This window comes from Barbatula barbatula (genome assembly GCF_947034865.1).
Source record: "Barbatula barbatula genome assembly, chromosome: 8".
Lineage (NCBI taxonomy): Eukaryota > Metazoa > Chordata > Actinopteri > Cypriniformes > Nemacheilidae > Barbatula > Barbatula barbatula.
The window spans coordinates 20,809,440-20,831,536 of NC_136771.1; the positions used below are offsets into that span (position 1 = coordinate 20,809,440).

General features: G+C 37.1%; 4 protein-coding genes across 4 annotated transcripts; all 4 read right to left on the minus strand.

Annotated features, from left to right (window-relative positions):
- Positions 1-2,276: 2,276 nt before the first annotated feature.
- Positions 2,277-4,910, minus strand: LOC306897741 (uncharacterized protein; the record flags this gene model as incomplete). Its single annotated transcript, XM_079462732.1, has 5 exons — positions 2,277-3,719; positions 3,959-4,008; positions 4,170-4,319; positions 4,386-4,769; positions 4,874-4,910. The coding sequence occupies 5 exons, from the start codon at positions 4,908-4,910 to the stop codon at positions 3,585-3,587; spliced, it is 756 nt and encodes a 251-aa protein (XP_079318858.1). The 3' UTR covers positions 2,277-3,584.
- A 3,173-nt stretch (positions 4,911-8,083) lies between these two features.
- On the minus strand, positions 8,084-10,516 carry LOC306898120 (uncharacterized protein). Its single transcript, XM_079463376.1, has 5 exons — positions 10,430-10,516; positions 9,926-10,297; positions 9,635-9,784; positions 9,425-9,474; positions 8,084-8,744 (listed from the first exon to the last, which is right to left on the minus strand). Exons 1-5 carry the CDS (start codon positions 10,512-10,514, stop codon positions 8,610-8,612), a joined length of 792 nt encoding a protein of 263 aa, XP_079319502.1. The 5' UTR covers positions 10,515-10,516; the 3' UTR covers positions 8,084-8,609.
- Positions 10,517-16,935: 6,419 nt separating this feature from the next.
- On the minus strand, positions 16,936-18,312 carry LOC306897371 (uncharacterized protein). The gene is made up of 5 exons (XM_079462035.1): positions 18,173-18,312; positions 17,690-18,073; positions 17,472-17,621; positions 17,241-17,284; positions 16,936-17,162 (listed from the first exon to the last, which is right to left on the minus strand). The coding sequence occupies exons 1-5, from the start codon at positions 18,207-18,209 to the stop codon at positions 17,064-17,066; spliced, it is 714 nt and encodes a 237-aa protein (XP_079318161.1). The 5' UTR covers positions 18,210-18,312; the 3' UTR covers positions 16,936-17,063.
- Positions 18,313-20,115: 1,803 nt separating this feature from the next.
- Positions 20,116-21,862, minus strand: LOC306898200 (uncharacterized protein). Its single transcript, XM_079463487.1, has 5 exons — positions 21,816-21,862; positions 21,284-21,667; positions 20,985-21,140; positions 20,776-20,825; positions 20,116-20,613 (listed from the first exon to the last, which is right to left on the minus strand). Exons 1-5 carry the CDS (start codon positions 21,850-21,852, stop codon positions 20,476-20,478), a joined length of 765 nt encoding a protein of 254 aa, XP_079319613.1. The 5' UTR covers positions 21,853-21,862; the 3' UTR covers positions 20,116-20,475.
- Between the last annotated feature and the right edge of the window lie 235 nt (positions 21,863-22,097).

The following is a 22,097-nucleotide window of genomic DNA, read 5'->3' on the forward strand; positions in this document are numbered from 1 at the left end:
CATCAATGTTCACAAAGGCATCAGCTTTAAAAGAAATATTTTTTTGGTGCATCACTCTTAGATGTTGGCTGTTTAAAGCCACCAGAGGTTATTTTTCCACAGAAGCATATCCACAGTGGATTTACTCTGAGATTGTATGTATGTATATCTACTTATAGGTCACAGGGTGGAGTGAAAATGCTGCTCGAGTTGAACGCTTCTATTTTGACAGCAGCCCTTCAGCCCCTCTAGCACTGCATGTTTAAGCTCAATGTCGTGTTCCGCTTTCCTCTTTGGGCTTTCGAGCATCTGTTTCACTATCTGTATCACAGACTGAATCAGAGATTTCCAGATCAGGTCAGCTTTGGAGTGTTTAAGAGCACAAAAGATGTATGTATATATTTAGAACAGCTGTTTGGCATCAGTTGCGTGCTTTTTAAACGTAACGTTCAGTCATGGTCACTTATTTGAAATCTAACAAAGAAACATTAAATTAAATGTATGCTTTTGGTATATGCTTTTATTCAAACCAACAATAAATGTAAAGTATGCATTCTATCAGTATGTGTTTCCTGGGAATCGAACCCATGGTCTTTGAACTACCAGTTGAGTTACAGGACTGAAAGAAAAAAAGCAGCTTGCTTAAGATATTTTGACGTTCTGGGTTCTTGTAGCACTTCTAGGGCTGTGTGCTATCAGCACAAAGGTCATAAGGAACACGCAGACTGAGGAAATCTGTACATTTAATACAAGATGCTTTGGATAAAAGTGTGTGTGAATGTATGTTTATATGATGATCTAAGGAAGGACAGTTGAGGTTAAACATGTGTTTTTACTTGTTCGTGTATCTCTTGTTTTGCATTGTGAACACACAGGATGCAACACTGTCACAAACATGCCAACATCATCATGTGTACAGAGTGCAAAGTGTGCAAAATGTAAACGTCTGGTCAGTTTCTTTTGTCTCCAAATAGCAGCACAAACCACAAATGGCAAAAGGGTCTTAAAAATAAAATTACAAATTACAGGTAACAACAATTATAATTTTGACATATATGAATTGCTAAAGGTAAATAAATTAAAACACTTACATAAATACACTGGTATTCTTGCGTTTAATAATAATAATTGTACAATAATGCTGTGTAATATTTTTGTAGCATTTCTAATAACCACCCCATACTGTTAAAAATCATGGATGACAGTGATGTGATGCAATTAACATTGATTCTCCCCCACACACAGAGTATAACATAGATAGCAGCTGGCACAACCAGCGAGGAAATCATCTATTTCTTAGCTGAATGACATTGACATTGTCTATGTTTGACTACTTTGTTGTTAAGCTGAAAGAATGTCTGAATTCAGTCATGTGGAAATGGAAATTAACTCCGTAGGGGAGAAGAAACTTCACAGCATATCCAAATTAAGGTCAAGTTTTTATATATTTATTTATGTTTTTGGTGTCTGTGTGTGTCTTGATTTAAACTGAAGATGATACTAATTTCTCCTGCTACATTGTAAAGGCCACAAAACACATTTTATGGTGCACACGGAGAAATCGACAGTATTCTGCTTTCCTTTTTTGCCAGAGATTCACCGGTGCCATTTATGTACAAGTCTGTGAACCTTGACTGGCATCCCAGCTTCCGTTCTGAAAGATATTAGTCTCAAGTGGATTTCAGGTGGCACAATGAAATATGGACTGTCGGCTGTCAGAAGTGGTAGACTTGGTTGTGGGGCGCTTATAGATTATAGAAGTTATCCAAACATGTTTCTTTTAAACGCTGTTTGATACACAAAGATATGATATGAAATTCTTGCGACTTCACATGATTTATTGTGCTATTTGATCCATTTTTACTGTACTGTTACTGTAATAACCCTTATAAACTATTTATAATGTGGGTTTCTATTACAGTGAGGAAAACCACTTAAAAACAGTCGCGTTCAAATTCTAAGAGCTCCACCTTCTGGTTACACAGAGAGTGCCCATGGCTTGTGGTATTGCTTTTTATATTTCTAAGAAGACTTCTAATAAAACTACCATGAGATATATTTAAATCATTTCCATATTAAACTGGCTACTGTTGTAAGGAACAAAAACTGAGTAGTATTAGTAGATAATTTTGGGGCCAGTTCTCCTGTGTGTAGTGTCAACACAGTCAACATAATGCTGGTTTTATAAACCATAATAAACTGGGATCTAATCCAAAAAAGCAAGAACTATTATTAATTTATGGTTTATACTCATTAATGTGTCTTAATGAAAAAATTACACTCAATTACAACATATTATGATGGTTTAAAAAACATTTGAATGTTTATTTGTTTTAAATTCAAAATATGTGTACGTTTAGATTTGACAAAAGCTAGCCGACAGCGCCCCCCACATGTCACTAGTATAACTGCGTCAAAACCGACTGTGACCATAGGCCTGCCTATCTGTCTCTTCCAGTTTTGAACCTTAGAAATGATAAACAGTGCAGAAAGTAACAACAAATGTATATACCACAGGTAAAATAAACATATTTAGTTTATTCAGGTCTGAAACAATCGTATGAGGAGTGCATCAAACAACAGGTTATTGGTACGAAGAGCGTGCCCATCGTGTGCATTGTGCATTGATAACTCACTTTAAACTGAGTAATTGTTGTAAAATGACTGAACCTTAACTGGAATTTAATCGCCAGGCTAACAATGTTTTGTTCAACAATTGATATATGCAGTCTGTCTCATTTCCGATTAATGTGATGATACTGTACTGTAGAGAAGGTGTAAAGGACAGCTGCAGAAGCAGCATGCAAACAAATCAACTTTACCACAGACTGACCACATGAGCAAGCATTTACACCTTCACACAAAAACATCCTGCCTATTTCTCTCTCATATGCATTGAACTTGAATGGAAACATTTGTGGTTAAGATTATCTTTATTTCTGAGAATAAAAGACCCTTCGCCAAAAACACTGCTGATGAAATTATGTTTAAAGTTACACCTTTAAGGATCTCTGCAGCTTTACTGAGAAACCTACAGTAAAGAAAAAAAATATATACATACAAGATAATATAAGTCAGAAATATGATTAAATAAGAAAAAGGGAAACAATTCATTTATTTTTAATGTGCTTCTCTAGTTTATCAGGTAAATTGACACCAGCGTGCTTACATGTCTCATTGTGTTTGATAATTCAAAAGATGATGATTGTAAAAATGAGTCAGATAAAAGTTCCTGTCCTAACAGGAAACACGCTAAAACATACTGTTATTCAGGTCATCTCTGTTCATGATTCGCTTCCACAAACACAAGGTGATGCCACGGCCCACCATTTCAACAGTTGGTGTAAGACTGTGTGCATGAAAGAGAGACACAATTTCTATATATTGGAAAAAAATGCTGTCACCTGCGTACAAACATTTAAAATCAAACAAGAGACTTTGCGAGTCGTACACCCTTACATGGCAATGTCTCTAAAGATAATTATACGTAGGCTATATGCTGCATATACAAAGGGAAATACTTTTTCTTTACAAACTTAGATATGAAATTAGTTGTTTCAGTCAAGAGGTTTTAATGAAAATGGCACCTGAGTTCTTTTTAACCCTCAGATGTCCTGTAGCGTGTTCGTTCTGACCGGAGCATAAGTACTGAAGTCAGAACTCTGTAGTTGCTCTTTCTTCAGTCGCTTCGGTCTTCTGGTTGTCACATCCAAGGAGGCATAACACACATCATCATCACCCTGAAATAAACATTATTATTTCAGAATACGGAATACGTTATATATATATATATATCGGTTATAAAGTTATACTTCACAAGTTATATGTATAAAGTAATATTACTTTGTTCATATATATCTTTTATAACAAATTATGAATAACATATTGGACTACTTTCCCTAAAATACAGGAGAAACAATTGTGCATTTAATGTATACTGGAGTACTTAAACATGCCAGTGTGTTTGTGTTGTTCATACCTCAGGAATATTTCTACTTTTTACATTTTCTCTGTGATCAGTTCCACCACCTGCAATTTGTTAAAATGAAAACATCACTTTCTTAAATTTAATTGAGAGGGATTAAAAAATGGCATGACTAGCTTATTCCAAATACTGCTCATTGATAAAGGCATTTATTCTACATTTCAAGGTAAAGGTGAGAAGGAAGAAAATGTATTGAATGAGGTACCTGTAGTTTTCTTCTGACAGAGGCAGTACACGCAGATGGAGGAGAAGAGAACACACACAGGACAAACACTGAAGAGCAGCGTCCAGCAGAGAAAACAGTCTGATACAGGAGGAGGAGAGACGGTGCTGGAGGGTCCAGAACAGGAAGTTACTAAAAAAAGATATGTTTTTAAATAACTCAATTAATGAAAAATGGCACACAAAATAGTTTTCTTACCAGCAAGAGAGAGACGTGTTTTTTGGTTTCCATAATAGTACACATCAGCGTATGTAATTCCATTTTCATCTTTCTCTATCTTTTTCTCGTATTCAGCACAGTAGTATAGTCCCAGATCAGAGACTGTAATGTTAGTTATATGAAGATCATAAGAATTAATGTTGGTGTTTTTAAGAAAACTGAAACGTGAAAAGTTTGTTTCAAACATTTTCTTATGATCTATTATGAGAGAGGGTTGATGTTCATAAGAGCAGTTTCTTATCCATAGAATGATGTAACCATGAGTTAAAGGACGGTCACAGTAGAGAGTGATGTTGTCTCCTGGATTGACCTTCAGCTCGATTTCTGTCCCAAAGATTCCTCTGTGTCTGAACAGTAAAATATCTGCAACAAAAGCAGACTACTTAAAAGTTGCAAACGCAATGCAAGAGTATTCACAGCTATATTTATGTTAAGACGGATAGCTTAATATTTATTTGAATACTTACATATAAGCATAGCAAAAGGAACTCTGGATCTACCCATCTTAGCGAGTGTGAACAACTGACTCTGATGATGCAGATATCATCTCTCATCTGATTGGTTTACACAAATGGAAAAGAGACAATTGTTTAAACCAACCACAAGTGTAACTCTGGTTTGACTATTTTGTGTTTTTTTATTGGTTCACAAAAGCGGATATGCAGACGCATGCACAGAGGGAACATTATTTAAAGACAAAAATCTTTGTTTATGACGGATGTGTTTGGCGACATTCTTTGATTTCCAGATCTACTGTAGATAAGCACTTTAAAACATTCTTCCACATGTAATAAGTCAGTGTATCTATCTAAAGATCTATCTAACATGAGGGTCTTACTGTTTGAGAAGAAACATATCTATTTAGTCATCTGGAGGACAACATGAACCCTTTTGTTTTTAATGTGTGTCAAACTACAAAGCTGCCAGGCAACGAAATCTAAAGATACGTAAAGAGGAAACCCACAAGACTTTCATTGAGAGCACTTTTAGACACATATACAGTTTATCCGTGTCATCAGATTCTCACCTCATATCTCTTAGTCGGTCACTGACAAACACACCTTAAAATGGTTCTGTGGTTTACAATGATATTTTGTATCTTTTTCAAAACAAGCATCTTTTCTATAAGAACAATAATCGTATGTCATTTAATGGAATACACATTATAAATAATAACATTCCTGGTAAGTTTTGGTTTACAATGTGTTTGGAATGTAAATCATATCGTTTATATTTTATTTGGAAATTTTAATCTGTAAAATTGATTTTACTGATACACAATAAACTACTACAACTAGGGGCCATGAAGAGTTTCTCAAGACATATGTGACAGCGTGTGAGACCTCAAATATGTGTGTGCTTCTTGTTTGATAAAGACGTCATGAAGTGTACGTGCGTTGAAAACTGCCGAGACAAAAACTGCTTTCTTTCACTTACTGTAGAGATGTAATAGCTTGTAGGGGTGTGACTGTGAGGTTAGGGGTTCAGTGGTAGTTCCATCACAGTCCACTGGAGGGCAGTTTAGAATCGGAGTAAGTCACAGACTAATTTTAGGAGATGTGATTGCTTTGTGATCTTATTGCTTGTTTAAAAAGTGATATTCTCATAGCAAAACACAAATATATTGCCAGCCAAATGCTCAAAGTGCAAAATTTTTTTTGCTTTTGTTCGTCATGTGTTAAAAATATTACCAAATGGTCACAATGGTAAAATTTTAAGCACACGGACAACTGCCTGTAAAGTTAAATTTGACCAGAAATAAAGAAATTACTTGAGACACTTTACTCCATATGGGTAGTTGACGAGTGCCATGCGCCTTATGTTTTGACAGCAAACATTTAGAAAACAAACTTGTAATAATATATTTTTTCATATTATTTATATTTATATTTATCATATACAATAGAGAGATTTTTTTCCATTGTTAGTTTTTTTCTTATTATTTTTCTATACGTCAGGACACTTATTATTTTTCAAGTACTATTTACAGTATACACACCCCTTCAAATTTCCCTGGATATACATTTATATGTAAAATGTCTGCATTGTAGAAAGATCCACAATCAGCTTGTATGTTGCATTAGGAGCTGTCCAGTGTGCTAGGTGTACTGTATCTCTGCATACTATACTGATCTCTGCTTAAGTGTCTCAATAGGGGTCGCTATAACTCTTTTGTTCCATCTTGACACCGTATAAACTTGCCAAAGATTTCACTTTTCACAAAGAAATCTCAAATCCTAATGAAATGAAATGTACTTTTGGCTTATTCAAAAAAATAGATGCTATAAAAACCTTTTACATATGTGTTATGCAGAGGCTTACGAATCAAATCAGATCGAAGTAATGTGTGCTTATCATAAAACAACTAAAAACAGTTACACACATGAAACACACATGTTTAGGGCTTTTATCCAAAATAATGCGTCATGGATGTATTAAAAAAGAATACACGTTTTTGAGATACAACATATCTTATACTTTCTGTGAATTTAAATAAACAGTTCATTAATCTGACTATGAAACTATGCTTAAAAACACTATATAAGTGTTATAAAAACTTTAAAAGAGACTTCACATTCATATTTAAACCACCAAATATCTTTCCAATCAGTTGTTATGATTCCAGCCCATATGTGTCCCCTATTTTGAGTGACTTTGATGTCATTTCCTGTTCTGTGCCATGTTTGTAGTCATTTGTAGTTTTTCGTGTTGATTAGTCTTCAAGCTTGTTGCCTCCTGTTTAAAATTGTTTTGTAGTTTTCCTAGGTTCTTGTTCCCTGTTAAACTGTGTTTTTTCTTATTACTGCATAAAGACCCTTTTCCCAGCCTGCTTTCATTGTTACAGGACACTGACCAAAGACAAGAGAAAAACAGGGGTATACCAAGACTAATAAGGAAAAACTAGACACTAGTCACCATTAAACAAAAGAAGAAGAAAGGGCCAAAACATAAGTAAGTCTTTGGTAAACTTGACACATATATATATATATATATATATATATATATATATATATATATATATATAACTTGAGTATAAAGCTTATTTTGTTTTATACGTACATGAGCACAGTTATAATAACTGACAATTGAGACAACACACATCATGTTAATCTGAAACATCAAACCTTTTTATTTGCTCTGTGAACTTCACACGAAAAGATTTCTTCTGAAAATGAAAACTCAGACTCCACTATCCAATCCAGAAAAAAAGACTTAACACGTGGAATAAATATTCAGTTTCACTCATTATGTTATATGCTCATACCAGCCTCCATGTTGTGTATTGTATCTGGAGAAAGTTACTTAAGTAGGATAAAATTTTCAGTGTTCATCCCACTTATTAGAGTTCTAACCGCTAAGGTGTTAATGTTTGTCCAATAACCAAAAGAACCTTTTCTCAGTCATTTTAATGATGTTGTGCTTTCTCAAACATGTGAGAGTGTGAAGGTGCAAACACAACATGCGTTCAAAGCAACTCCACCACAAACTGACCACGTGAGCAAGCATGTATACCTAGACAGAACATCCTGTCTATTTCTGTCTCATATGCATTGAACTTGAGTGGAAACATTGTTGGTTAAGATCATCTACGTATATTACTGAGAATAAAAGACATTTCGTGCCAAGCTGTCAAATCGCCACAGCTGGAAGACAATAACATATCTGAGAAATCATTCAGCACTAAAGAATTAAAAGTTTTATTTTTGTTAATAGTGACCAATCTAACATTTAGTGATCCGAAATGTAAGCGATGCATTTATTTTTTATGCCATTCTGGCAACAAATTAATGTTGCCTCAGAAGTTGCTTTTAAAGGGTGTTCATTATGAAAATGAGTCAGATAAAAGTTCCTGTCCTTTTATGTAAGAAAAAAAACATCCTGGTATTCAGATCATCACATGTACATTATTAGTTTTTGCAAAGGGACACATTTAAAACAACATACTTAAGAATGGAAGATACACATAATCACGAACACACAAAGACGGTCAGAGGGCACGGCCCACCACAACAACAGTCTCTAAAAAACTCTGTACAGGCATTAATGAGTTGTACAACCTTGCAATCTCTAGCGAATGAAAATGATACTGTATGTAGGATATACTGGATTTAAAGGGATATACTCTTTTCAAACTTAGACATTAAATTAGTTGTTTCAGTCAAAATGTTTTCATGAAAATAGCACATGAGTTCTTTTTAACCATCAGAAGTTCTTTACTGTGTCTGTTCTGACTGCAGCATACGTACTTAAGTCAGAATTCTGTAGCTGCTTTTTCTTGAGTCGCTTCGGTCTTCTGGTTGTCACATCCAAGGATGCATAACACACATCATCATCATCCTGAAATAAACATTATTCTGATTCTTAATAAATCATATAAAGTACTTTGTTATTAAAGTATTATAGTTGGAATCTTTGACATATATTGCCCCTAGAAATATTTAGCTTATTTTGATGATATTATACAGTACTGTGTAGAAGTCTTAGACATGTTAGTTTCCCCCCCCCAAAAAGATGTATATCTTATGCTGTAGTGTATTATCAATTTGCATTTTTAAACTTTCTTTCGCCATTAATTGTAATATTCCAGTTAGATTTTTGTTTGTGCAGTGTGACAACAGCCAGTGCTCCACACGGAGATCTGGACTGACCTTTATCGAGTCGTGTCTATTACTACAGTAAGAAAGTGGAAAAAGTGAAAAAACTAAGACAGACTTAAGGCAGGAGAACTGTTGCAATGTCGACACTAGAAAAAAACTTACCTACAAGGCTACCGCTAAAACTATGTGCACGTGTATCTAGGACGAAAGCTGCTTTAAAAGCAAAGGGTGGTCACACCGAATATTTATTTGATTTAGAAGTTAATTGATAAAAAAAATCGAGTCATGACTCACGTAATATAATTTTCTTTTTTCAGAAAAAGAAGGCTGGTGAGACCGGATCTCTGTGTGAAGCACCGGCTTTTGTGACACCGCATACAAAACTTAACTTAAACATGAGTGTGTTTGTGTTGTTCATACCTCAGGAGCTTTTCTACTTTTCATATTTTCTTGGTGATCCGTTCCAACATCTAAAATGTGTTAACATGAAAACATCACTTTCCTAAATTAATTTGAAATAGCACATTCTACAGACTCAGCTGAGCCAAATACTACTAACTAAGAAAAGCATTTTATCTACATTTCAAATTGAGAAAACAAAGACAAGTAAAACAAAATTGTATGACGTACCTGTAGTTTTCTTCGGACAGAGGCAGTACACGCAGATGGAGGAGAAGAGAACACACACAGGACAAACACTGAAGAGCAGCGTCCAGCAGAGAAAACAGTCTGATACAGGAGGAGGAGAGACGGTGCTGGAGGGTCCAGAACAGGAAGTTACTGGCTCAAAAAAATAACGTTAAATATTCATTTATCCTTTTTTAAATAACTTCATTAGTTCTTCTCAAAGAAAGACAGTTACAAGAGACTTTGTAACAATGACAAAGAATATTACAACAACTGGCAAAAGTGTTTTCTTACCATTGAGAGAGAGGCGCGTTGTTCGGTTTCCATAATGGTATGTGTTCATAAAGCCGTTTTTATCATTAAATTGTCTTTTGTATTCAGCACAGTAGTATAGTCCCAGATCAGACACTACAATATTAGTAATATGAAGATCAAAAGAATTCATGTTGAGATTTTTAAGAAAGCTGAAACGTGGAAAGTTTGTTTCAAGCATTATCATATGATCGATTATGAGAGAGGGTTGATGTTCATGAGAGCAGTTTCTTATCCAAGCAATGCTGGAACCAAGAGTTAAAGGACAGTCACAGTAGAGAGTGATGTTGTCTCCTGGACTGACCTTCAGCTCGATTTCTGCTCCATAGATTTTCTGACTGAACAGTAAACCATCTAAAAGAGAAATAACCAAACAAAATAAACAAACAAGTAGCCTTACAATGCAAAACGAATTAAAAATAAATTTATGTTCAAATAAAATATTATTTAAAATGATAACAGTTGAAGAATTATATTTTGTCTTACATATCAGCGCGGTTACAGTAACTCTTGATCTCATCATCTCAGCGAGTAAGTCTGAATAACTGACTCGTGATATGTCAGCTCTCATTCGATTGAGTTGAAAGAGTGAGCAGTATATCAACCAATCACAAGTGTCCTCACTCAGTTTTAGTTTTGTTTTGTGCTATGTATTGGTTCACAGAATGAAGTCTTATCCCCTGTTACCAACAGACACATATATACACAGAGTGTAGATTGTTTAAAGACAAAAACGTTTGTGTATGATTGATACATAGTTCTATTTTCTTTGACTGAATGTCTAAGTCCAACATGTCGATGGTGTTTCTATGTTTATTTAAAAAATATGTGCTTTGCCTTTAACATGCAGTCAGCCAATATACCGTAAGGCCTATCATAAATGTCTTATTGTCTGAAAATATATTAGTCTATTAAATCTGGAGTTAATCTGGAGGACAGGGTCGTCTTTGTTTTGTTGTAAAGCTACAAAGCAACAAAATCTAACACGTCAAAACAGGAAACCCACAAGCATTAGTCCTTATGGGTTTAGGTGTTAATTTGAATTTATGTATTTTCCTGGGGAAGCATAAAATATGTTTACTGTGATTAAATAAAAATAAAAAATTGTATTCTAACAGATTTGATCTTGTTTGCACCTGTGAAACTACAAAACCATATTTTGTTGAAAGGAAATTATGTATTTTTTAATTATTAAGCTTACTATTGTGAAATGGTGTGATGTAAGCATACAGTTTTCAACAGATCTTTATGTACATACCCAATAATTATCTTTTTAAAATAACGTAATAGTTGAAATTAAATAAATTAACAAACAATGGTTAAAAAATAAAAATGAAGTAAATAATAAAATAATAAAGTATTTGTAATGTCTTCATTCAATCATGAATGAATGGTGCCATTTTGCTATTTTTCATCTTGACAACATTGTAGTCCTTAGTTTACAACACTTACCCAGTTTAGTCAGCACATAAGATTCAATCTTAGACTTCATGAAAGTTGATTTTAGCTTTTTTTTATTGTCTCCTATTCTAGTCAGGTCCTGCTTTTTAGATCTTTTGAGATTTAAGACTAATGCTCTCGGAGCATGCCTGAGAATTTCTGGAACACAACTGAGACTAAAACTTCACTGACTGTACACAACACACACAGTAGCTTGTTATGATGTACAAGGGTATAGCAGGGCTGATTTGTTGGATAGTTTCATCAGTCCCCTGGAGGGCAGTTCAGAAATTCAGAAAGCAGAAACCAATATAATGCTATTGCTGATATCTTGTGTTTTGCAATGGGATTTTTATTTATATATTTAAATGTATATATATCATACACGAAGTCCGGCCGGGCTCAGCACGAAGGAGCGACGTGGGGCCGCCTTCCCGTGGGCTCACCACGTGCGGGAGGGACCATAGGGGGTCGGTGCGTAGTGGATCGGGCGGCAGTTGGAGGAGAGTGCCTCGACAGCCCGATCCCTGGACACGGAAGCTAGCTCTAGGGACATGGAACGTCACGTTGCTGGTGGGGAAGGAGCCTGAGATGGTGAGTGAGGTTGAGAGGTTCCGACTAGAGATAGTCGGGATCACCTCTACGCATGGCTTGGGCTAACTCCCACCTCCGGCAGAGCTTCAACCAGATCCCGAGGGAGGCTGGAGACATTGAGTCCGAGTGGACCATGTTCTCCGCCTCCATTGTCGAAGCGGTCACTCGGAGCTGTGGCCGTAAGTACTCCGGTGCCTGTCGAGGCGGGAATCCCCGAACACGGTGGTGGACACCAGAAGTAAGGGAAACCGTCAAGCTGAAGGAGTCTTATCGGGCTGGTTGGCTTGTGGGACTCCTGAGGCAGCTGACAGGTACCGGCAGGCCAAGCAGACTGCTGCCCGGGTGGTTGTGGAGGCAAAAACTCGGGCCTGGGAGGAGTTTGGTGAGGCCATGGAGAAGGACTATCGACTGGCCTCGAAGAGATTCTGGCAAACCATCCGGCGCCTCAGGAGAGGGAAACAGTGCCCTACAGTGGAGGTGGGAGGCTGTTGACCTCAACTGGGGATGTCGTCGGACGGTGGAAGGAGTACTTCGAGGATCTCCTCAATCCCACCATCACGTCCTCCATTGAGGAAGCAGAGGCTGAGGGCTCAGAGGTGGACTCGTCCATCCCCCAAGCCGAAGTCACTGAGGTAGTCAAGAAACTCCTCAGTGGCAAGGTACCGGGGGTGGATGAGATTCGCCCTGAGTACCTCAAGTCTCTGGATTTTGTGGGGCTGTCTTGGCTGACACGCCTCTGCAGCATCGCGTGGCGGTCAGGGACAGTGCCTCTGGGATGGCAGACCGGGGTGGTGGTCCCTCTTTTTAAGAAGGGGGACCGGAGGGTGTGTTCCAACTACAGGGGTATCACACTTCTCAGCCTTCCTGGGAAAGTCTATCCCAGGGGACTGGAGAGGACAATACGGCCGATAGTAGAACCTCGGATTCAAGAGGAGCAGTGTGGTTTTCGTCCAGGCCGTGGAACGCTGGACCAGCTCTACACCCTCTACAGGGTGCTGGAGGGTTCATGGGAGTTTGCTTAACCAATCCACATGTGTTTTGTGGATTTGGAGAAGGCATTCGACTGTGTCCCACGTGGCATCCTGTGGAGGGTGCTTCGGGAGTATGGGGTCTGTGGTCCTTTACTAAGGGCTGTCAGGTCCCTGTACGGCCGAAGCAGGAGCTTGGTTTGCATTGCCGGCAGTAAGTCGGACTTGTTCCCAGTGCATGTCGGACTCTGGCAGGGCTGCCCTTTGTCACCGGTTCTGTTCGTAATTTTTATGGACAGAATTTCTAGGCGCAGCGAGGGGCCGGAGGGTGTCAGGTTTGGGGACCACACGATCTCGTCTCTGCTATTTGCGGATGATGTTGTCGTGTTGGCCCCTTCAAACCAGGACCTTCAGCATGCACTGGGACGGTTTACAGCAGAGTGTGAAGTAGCTGGAATGAAAATCAGTACCTCCAAATCCGAGGCCATTATTCACTTAAATATTTTAAGGAAACTTAACATAAAGTAATTTGTAATAAGTTATGTGTGGTAAGGCTATTTCTAAGTAGTGGTTATTTTTTAACTTGTTTGTTTATTTCTGTTTAGATGGTTTACTGTTCAACCCAAAAGTTGTTGGAGCAGAAATCGAGCTGAAGGTCAGTCCAGGAGACAACATCACTCTCATCTGTGACCGTCCTTTAACTCGTGGTTCCAACATTGCATGGATAAGAAACTGCTCTCATGAAAATCAACCCTCTCTCATAATAGATCATAAGATAATGTATAAATATAACTTACCACGTTTCAGCTTTCTTCAAAATTCCAAGATTCATTCTTTGGATCTACATATTACAAACATTACAGTCTCTGATCTGGGACTGTACAACTGCGCTGAATACGAAAGAAAATTAATTAAAGATGATAATGCCATTACATACACAGCTGATGTGTACCATTATGGAAACCCAACCATACGCCTCTCTCTCGCTGGTAAGAAAGTCGGAAAAGGGTGGCTTGCCCACTTCAGGTTGTTGGAGAGTTCCTTCCTCAAGTGGAGGAGTTTAAGTATCTCGGGGTCTTGTTCATGAGTGAGGGAAGGATGGAACGGGAGATTGACAGACGGATCGGTGCAGCTTCTGCAGTAATGCGGTCTATGTACCGGTCCGTCGCGGTGAAGAAATTTACCGGTCAATCTACGTTCCTACTCTCACCTATGGTCATGAGCTTTGGGTCATGACCGAAAGGACAAGATCCCCGGATACAGGCGGCTGAAATGAGCCTCCTCCGCAGGGTGGAGATAGGGTGAGAAGCTTAGAGATAGGGTGAGAAGCTCGGTCACCCGGGAGGAGCTCGGAGTAGAGCCGCTGCTCCTCCACATCGAGAGGGGTCAGCTGAGGTGGCTTGGGCATCTGTTACGGATGCCTACTGGACGCCTTCCCCGGAAGACCTAGGACACGCTGGTGGGACTATGTCTCCCGGCTGGCCTGGGAACGCCTCGGTGTCCCCCCGGAAGAGCTGGAGGAAGTGTCTAGGGTGAGGGATGTGTGGGCATCTCTGCTTAGACTGCTGCCCCCGCCACCCGGCCCCGGATAAGCGGTAGAAAAAGGATGGATGGATATATCATACAGTATATATTACATCAAATCAGTGTAGCATTTGGAGCTGTCCATAGTGCTGAATTCTTACTGATCTTCAAGTGTTTCTCACTTGGTTCTCTGGGGTCGCCAAGCCTGTTTAATTTTTGCTGTGAACTTATATGATTTCACGATATTATGTGTGTGTGTGTGTGTGTCCACACCAGTCCAAACCACCACGGGTATATTTGTAGAAATAGGCAATAATTATTTGTTAGGGTCAAAGCTGTCATGATTCTGTCTTCTCTTGTCTTGATTTTCTGGTCTGGGGAAGAATCATGACAGACCCACGTGTTTTATGTGGAGAGAAGCATGTTATTGTCAATCTGGACTTAATAGTCTCTCCAGTCATTAGTCTCATCATTTGGCCCCGCCCCTCTCGTTCAGAGTATAGCTTTCCTCCTGTGTCTCATTACCCACACCTGCCCATCATCATCTCCTTTGTTAGTTTCCTTATTTAATGCCCTCTTGTCTCTTGTCTATTGTCTTGTGCTCGTTGGTTGTACTTGTTCCCTGTCAAGATTATGTCAGTTTGATGTTCCTCATTCCCTTGTCTTTGTTTCTTATTCTCCGTGTGACTTTGTTTTGAGATAGAAGTTTGTTTTTACCCCCCCATGTGGGAAGTATTTGTTTTGAATTTTGTGTTTTGGTTAGTGTTTCCCCCCATTGTGAGTGTTTTGTGCTTATTTTATTAAAGTCTTAGTGTTTTACCCCTTCAGTACCGTTGCCTACACTTGGGTTATTCCTGTCCTAAATCACGACACAAAACTATAGATTTTTTTTTGTATGTCAAACATTATTAGGAAATAAAGTAACGATTGTGTTATATGAAGATAATTTCCCACCGTAAATATATGAAAACGTTTTTTTTTTTGAGTGAATGCAGCGAAATTGTGAACACAAATGACCGGAAACATGCCTACAAAGATTCCTTGATGCTGCCCGCTCTGAGAATTACCCACCTCAAGTTTGGCATCTATGTAAAGCTTAGAGTTTCAGGATAATCCACTCTCTACAACATAATTCCAGCAGTAAGCCAATAGAGAGCATTAAAACAAACCTGTTTCTTCATAGAAACGCCCTGATTCAGCGCTTTAAACTTCAAAGGCAATTTTCTCAACGTATTGCTTTTTTATGCAGCCTTCGATTCCAGATTTTCAAATATTGTCCTAACAAATCCTATGGACAAATCAATGGAAAGCTTATTTATTCACCTTTCAGATGCTGTATAAAACACAAATTCAAACAATTGACCCAAAAGACTGGTGTTGTGTGGTCACCTATATTTAGATATTGTACATGCATGTACAAGAATGTGTATGAGATGTGTATTGCATTGTGTCTGGAAAAAGTGGTTGCAAAGCCATTGCTCGTAACCACAAATTGTTCCAGTCCATCTTTGCACTCTATACCAGGAACTTGCTAACACCTATTAGTGCAGAGCAACAAACACAAAGTTGTGGTTTCCGGTTTCAACCCTATTGTAGCTGCTAAATATGTTTCTGTAGATCTGTTGGAGGAGTTTTGTGTGTGCAAAAGGTCGATGGATTGGCTGCAGGGATCGCACACTGACAAAATGTATAACTTGAATGCATTGTCATTGGCTTTTGATAAAAGTGTCTGCCATATGCATAAATGTAAATAAACTACTACTTGTGTCATGTTTATACATTTTTTAACCTAAAATGTTTACATGTTCTGTATTAGACATGACGAGTAAAATCAAATTCACTCTGGTCACTTTGATCACTTATCTACTGTTGTAACTTATTATCTGCTCTGAACTCGCACTTAATTTTTATCACTGGTCATCAGAGACACATGTTTACATTAAATCATGTTGGTTTTGTATATTGGTTAGAACCCGTTTTGGGGCATTGTTTTGCATTTTATTGTTTTGTAAGCACCAATCTTCACAAGTTGAAAATAAACAATATTTGTCCACATACTGTACATTGTAATACTTAATTTTGTCACAATTATTATTCAATTAAATAAAGAAAACAATGTTTAGTTGCTTTGCAGCTATGATTAAGTGTTTAAAAGACACAGTACTGTAAACACCATGCTGAACATATACACGTCCGTAACATGTTCTTGTACTTATAAAACAGATAGTGACAGAATAAACAAAAACGACACACCATCCTGGTCTTCAGAGAGTAACCCGATCAGTTTTTTCATCACATCAAATATTTATTCTTATAAAAAGAAGTGAAAATATGTTTGGATAGCCTCAAATTCTAAAAACAGAAATTCTATAAATTATTTTTTTCTCTTTTTATAAGCATTTGATTTAACTTTTTCAGTTATTTTTAGTACTTTTTGAGATTAACATTTGTATGTGATTCGTTCTTAGTTTTTGCACCCAAATATGTTCACTGTATGCTTGAGAAAGTTCATAACTGAGATAGCCAGGAGTGCGGTAAGCATTTATTATCGTTGAAAGCAGACTTTGTATAAACTGCAACAGGAGAATCAGATTTTAGGGATGAGCAGATGGTAGTCTATAAGTGACTTCAGAATAAAGGTAGAACTTTTCAGTCTTCCTCATTTCAGACAGATGTTTCTCTGTTAGATCCACCTGAAATTAGAAAAGTTGTTAAAATTGCCTTTGACTGTATAAAGATTTAAATTTGAGGGGATGTTATTAAAAGGCTACCTTTAAAACATTTACTGTGAGCATCTCTGCACAGTTGTCAGAACCTTAAAACAACCACAAATTATAAAAATGTTTGTACAATGAAAAAAGTCTATAATGCAATCCTGACATAAAAACTTGCACAATATTTCTTAATAATATTATGTGTGCAATCACTCACTGTATGAATTATGTTAATTAATAAAAGCTATTAATCCTCATACTGACGTAAAAATGAGTATAAATATGTACCTGTAGTTTTCTTCTGAGAGAGGCAGTACACACAGATGGAGGAGAGGAGAACACACACAGGACAAACACTGAAGAGAAGCGTCCAGCAGAGAAAACAGTCTGATACAGGAGGAGGAGAGACGGTGCTGGAGGGTCCAGAACAGGAAGTTACTAAAAAAAATAATACTTTTTTAAATAACTCAATTAATGAAAAATGGCACACAAAATTGTTTTCTTACCAGCGAGAGAGAGACGTGTTGTTTGGTTTCCATAATGGTACACATCAGAGGATGTAATTCCATTTTCACCTTTATCTATCTTTCTCTCGTATTCAGCACAGTAGTACAGTCCCAGATCAGAGACTGTAATGTTAGTTATATGAAGATCAAAAGAATTAATGTTGGTGTTTTTAGGAAAACTGAAACGTCTAAATGTTTCTTGGAAAGTTTTCTGATGATCTATAATGAGAGAGGGTTGATGTTCATGAGAGCAGTTTCTTATCCATACAATGATGTAACCATGAGTTATAGGACGGTCACAGTAGAGAGTGATGTTGTCTCCTGGATTGACCTTCAGCTCGATTTCTGTCCCGAAGATTATTTTCTGACTGAACAGCAAAACATCTGCAGAAGCAGAATTATTATATTCAGACAGTTATATTTCTGTTAAGACATTAGCTTAATAAAATATTTAAAAATGTATTTTAGATATTATTGTCTTACATATTAGCGCAGCGTGAGTGACTCTTGATCTCTCCATCTCAGCGAGTGTGAATAACTGTGTGAAGGTTCACACCAATGAAAGTTTGATTTGGACATGAAGAGTGAGAGTCAACCAATCAGAAGTGCTGGTGTGGTTTGGCTGTTTTATGATTTTTAATGGTTCACAAAATTGTCTATAACATTTAAGAAGCAGACAAAGATGCAGAGAGGAAACATTATCTAAAGTCAAAAGAACTTTCTTTATGACTGATATGGTTACCATAACTCTGATTTGATTTCCAGATCAAATCATTAAAGATAATTTTCTTTCACACACGCATTAGCCATCTAACACCTATCACGAGTGTCTTACAATATGCAAAGAAACTGATTAATTTAATCAAAGTTCATCTGTAACACCATGATTCGTGGACTACTTTGTTTTGTAAGTGCATCAAACTACAAAGCTGCAAGGAAACAAAATCTAAACCCTGATCACGCAATGAAAGGAAATCCACAAGGTCTCTTTCAGACCACAATTACTGTTTATTCACGTCATCAGATTATCTCCTAAGATCTCTTTGCTGATCACTGACAAAACATTTCCAATAGCCTTGGGTGTTGGGTTGAGTCTATATTCGCCTTAAAATTGTGATTTTAAATACACATCTTTCCTATAAGAGCATTGATTTCATGCAATTTCATTAACTGTTTATTAGAAATACAATTATTTATAGCATGCTGGTTTTGGTTAGGAATATGTTTGGAATATGTTTACTCTTGTATTTAATATAGAATCGAACTAATATAGATTTAAATTATACGAAATAAACTTCAACTAGAAGAAATTCAAAAGCAGTTTTTATCTTCTAAAATCTCCCTACACCTGCATAAAAGTATGTACGTAAACCCAAAACTTCAGAGGCAACTGTTCCTTCTTTGACTTACTGTGTAGATGTAGCAGGGGTGTGACTGTGAGAACAGGGGTTTTGTGGTAGTTCCATCTTAGTCCACAAGAGGGAAGTTAAGAATTACTAACAAACTTTAGGAGACACAAAATGCCATAGTTGTTCTTGCCTAACATGAAATCATATTTTATTGTCCGATTGCTCTTATAGCAAGATAAAACCAAACATTTTAAGAAAATCTATGTGTCGCTGACGCTGGAAAGCATATTCATGCATTTGTGACCTCAAGACAACCCATCACGTTCTCTAATAAACTCCAGACTTTTGATAACACCAAGAATAACTAAATCCTCCAAAGGGGCTTTCTCATACGTAGCACCTAAACTCTGGAGTAGCTTCCCGACACTATTCGGGGTCAGACACACTCTTTCAACATTTTTCAGCCAAGCATTCACTTAATTCAAAATATGCTTAATAAAACAATTATGAACAACACCTACTCTGATTGTTCTCTTTCTGTCTTCCTTCCTCACCAGGCCAGGCCCAGATGATTGTTGTATGCCCATCCCTAACTAACTCCAGCTCCAGCTGAGCCTCCCGTGCAATCCTCCTGCGAGTGTCATGATTCTGCCACATCATGTCATGTTTCTCTTGGTCTAGTGGCAGGATCATGACAGAACCTCATGTTTAATGTAGAGAAGTAAGCTGAAGAAAATTTACTTAACTAGGATTAAACTTTAGTGTTCATCCCTAAACTCTAACCCATATAGGCTATTAATGTTTTATCCAATAACCAACACCCATTTCTCCATAAATGTAATGTTGTGCTTTCTCAAACATCAGAAAATGTGAAGGTGCAGACACAGCATGCAAACAAACCAACTGCACCACAAACAGACCACATGAGCAAGCATTTACACCTTCACACAAAACATCTCATAGCCTATGCATCAAACTTGAGTGCAATTTTTTTGTTAAGATTACCTATATTACTGAGAATAAATCACAATTCGCAAAGACTCACGGCTGGTGAAATTATGCAAAAGTAACACAATTGAAGAAGATCGCAGAAGCTTTACTGTGAAATCTTTGACCTGCACAAAATAATTAAAAGTAAGATTACTTCTGTTAATTCTTATTTATAATTTAAATCTTATGTATAATATTTGATCTTACATTTGCAAAGCAAAAACAATTCATATATTTTAATGCACTTATTTTAAGACACTGATTCTCCCTTTTTTATTTTATCAAACAAATTGACCTACGTATGATCAAAAGGTTCAAAAGGTGCATATCAAAAAAAGTAGTCAGATTGTATCTAATCTAACATTTTTAAAAGCTACAATAGATATGAAATTAGTTGTTTCACTAAGATGGTTTTAATGAAAATGGCACATGTTTTCTTTTTAACCATCAGAAGTCCTGTACTGTGTCTGTTCTGACCGGAGCATAAGTACTGAAGTCAGAACTCTGCAGTTGCTTCTTGAGTCGCTTCGGTCTTCTGGTTGTCACATCCAAGGAGGCATAACACACATCATCCTCATCATCACCCTGAAATAAACATTATTCTGATTCTGTATCAATAATAAAAAGTGAAATATATATATTTTTTAATAAATTAAGCCTTTTCATTTATTAATAACGCTAGACAATTTATGTCTGTAATCTTCACTGTATTACTCAACCATGCAAGTGTGTTTGTGATGTTCATACCTGAGGAGTAGTTCTACTTCTTTTGTTTTCTTTGTGATCAGTTCTACCACCTGAAATTTGTTAAAATATGAACATCACTTTCTTAAATGCATTTAAATAGACGAATGACTAGTAAATTCGGTGCACTGGTCCAAATACTGCTGATTGACAAATGCATTTGCTTTCAATTTTAACGCAAAAAAAGTAAAGAAAGAAATTGTATGATGTACCTGTAGTTTTCTTATGACAGAGGCAGTACACGCAGATGAAGCAGAGGAGAACACACACAGGACAAACACTGAAGAGCAGCGTCCAGCAGAGAAAACAGTCTGATACAGGAGGAGGAGAGACGGTGCTGGAGGGTCCAGAACAGGAAGTGTCTTGCTCTAAAAACAGCATTAAATGTGTCTGAACAAATCTTTATGAATAATTTGATAAGATATATTCAGAGAAAGGCAGTTTACATGAGCATTAGAAATCAAAACGACAAAGAATGTTATAATAACAAGTGACAACGATTTTTTCTTACCAGCGAGAGAGAGGCGTATGGTTTGGTTTCCATAATGGTACACCTCAGCTGTGTATGTAATGCCATTATCATCTTTAATTAATTTTCTTTCGTATTCAGCGCAGTTGTACAGTCCCAGATCAGAGACTGTAATGTTTGTAATATGTAGATCCAAAGAATGAATCTTGGAATTTTGAAGAAAGCTGAAACGTGGTAAGTTATATTTATACATTGTCTTATGATCTATTATGAGAGAGGGTTGATTTTCATGAGAGCAGTTTCTTATCCATGCAATGCTGGAACCACGAGTTAAAGGACGGTCAGAGATGAGAGTGATGTTGTCTCCTGGACTGGCCTTCAGCTCGATTTCTGCTCCAACAACTTTTGGGTTGAACAGTAAACCATCTTAACAGAAATAAACAAACAAGTTAAAAAATAACCACTATTTAGAAATAGCCTTACCACACATAACTTATTACAAATTACTTTATGTTAAGTTTCCTTAAAACATTCAAGTGAATAATGACAGTTGAAGAATTGTAATATGTCTTACATATAAGCGCAGTAACAGTAACTCTTGATCTCTCCATCCTAGCGAGTAAGTCTGAATAACTGACTGGTAGTGCATCAGCTCTCATTCGATTGGTTCACATCAATGGAAAATTGACTTAGAAGTGTGAGGTGTATCGACCAATCACAAGTGTTCTCAAGTGTTTTGTGCTATTTATGGTTTCACAGAATTAGACATTAAGTCACAAACACAGAGAGTGTACTTTGTCTGAAGACAAAAGCTTTTGTTTATGACTGAAACAATAGCTTTATGCCATTTTCTTTG

Coding starts and splice junctions, on each gene's coding strand:
- LOC306898120 (XM_079463376.1), bottom strand. CDS start 10,514: ATGAGAGCTGACATATCACGAGTCAGTTATTCAGACTTACTCGCTGAG. Junction 10,298..10,429: donor TACTGTAACCGCGCTGATAT/GTAAGACAAAAT, acceptor TTTCTCTTTTAG/ATGGTTTACTGTTCAGTCAG. Junction 9,785..9,925: donor AACGCGCCTCTCTCTCAATG/GTAAGAAAACAC, acceptor TTTTTGAGCCAG/TAACTTCCTGTTCTGGACCC.
- LOC306898200 (XM_079463487.1), bottom strand. CDS start 21,852: ATGGAGAGATCAAGAGTTACTGTTACTGCGCTTATAT. Junction 21,141..21,283: donor CATACGCCTCTCTCTCGCTG/GTAAGAAAAAAT, acceptor TGCTGTTTTTAG/AGCAAGACACTTCCTGTTCT. Junction 20,826..20,984: donor CTGTCATAAGAAAACTACAG/GTACATCATACA, acceptor AACAAATTTCAG/GTGGTAGAACTGATCACAAA.
- LOC306897371 (XM_079462035.1), bottom strand. CDS start 18,209: ATGGAGAGATCAAGAGTCACTCACGCTGCGCTAATAT. Junction 18,074..18,172: donor CACTCACGCTGCGCTAATAT/GTAAGACAATAA, acceptor CTGCTTCTGCAG/ATGTTTTGCTGTTCAGTCAG. Junction 17,285..17,471: donor CTCTCAGAAGAAAACTACAG/GTACATATTTAT, acceptor GGTTGTTTTAAG/GTTCTGACAACTGTGCAGAG.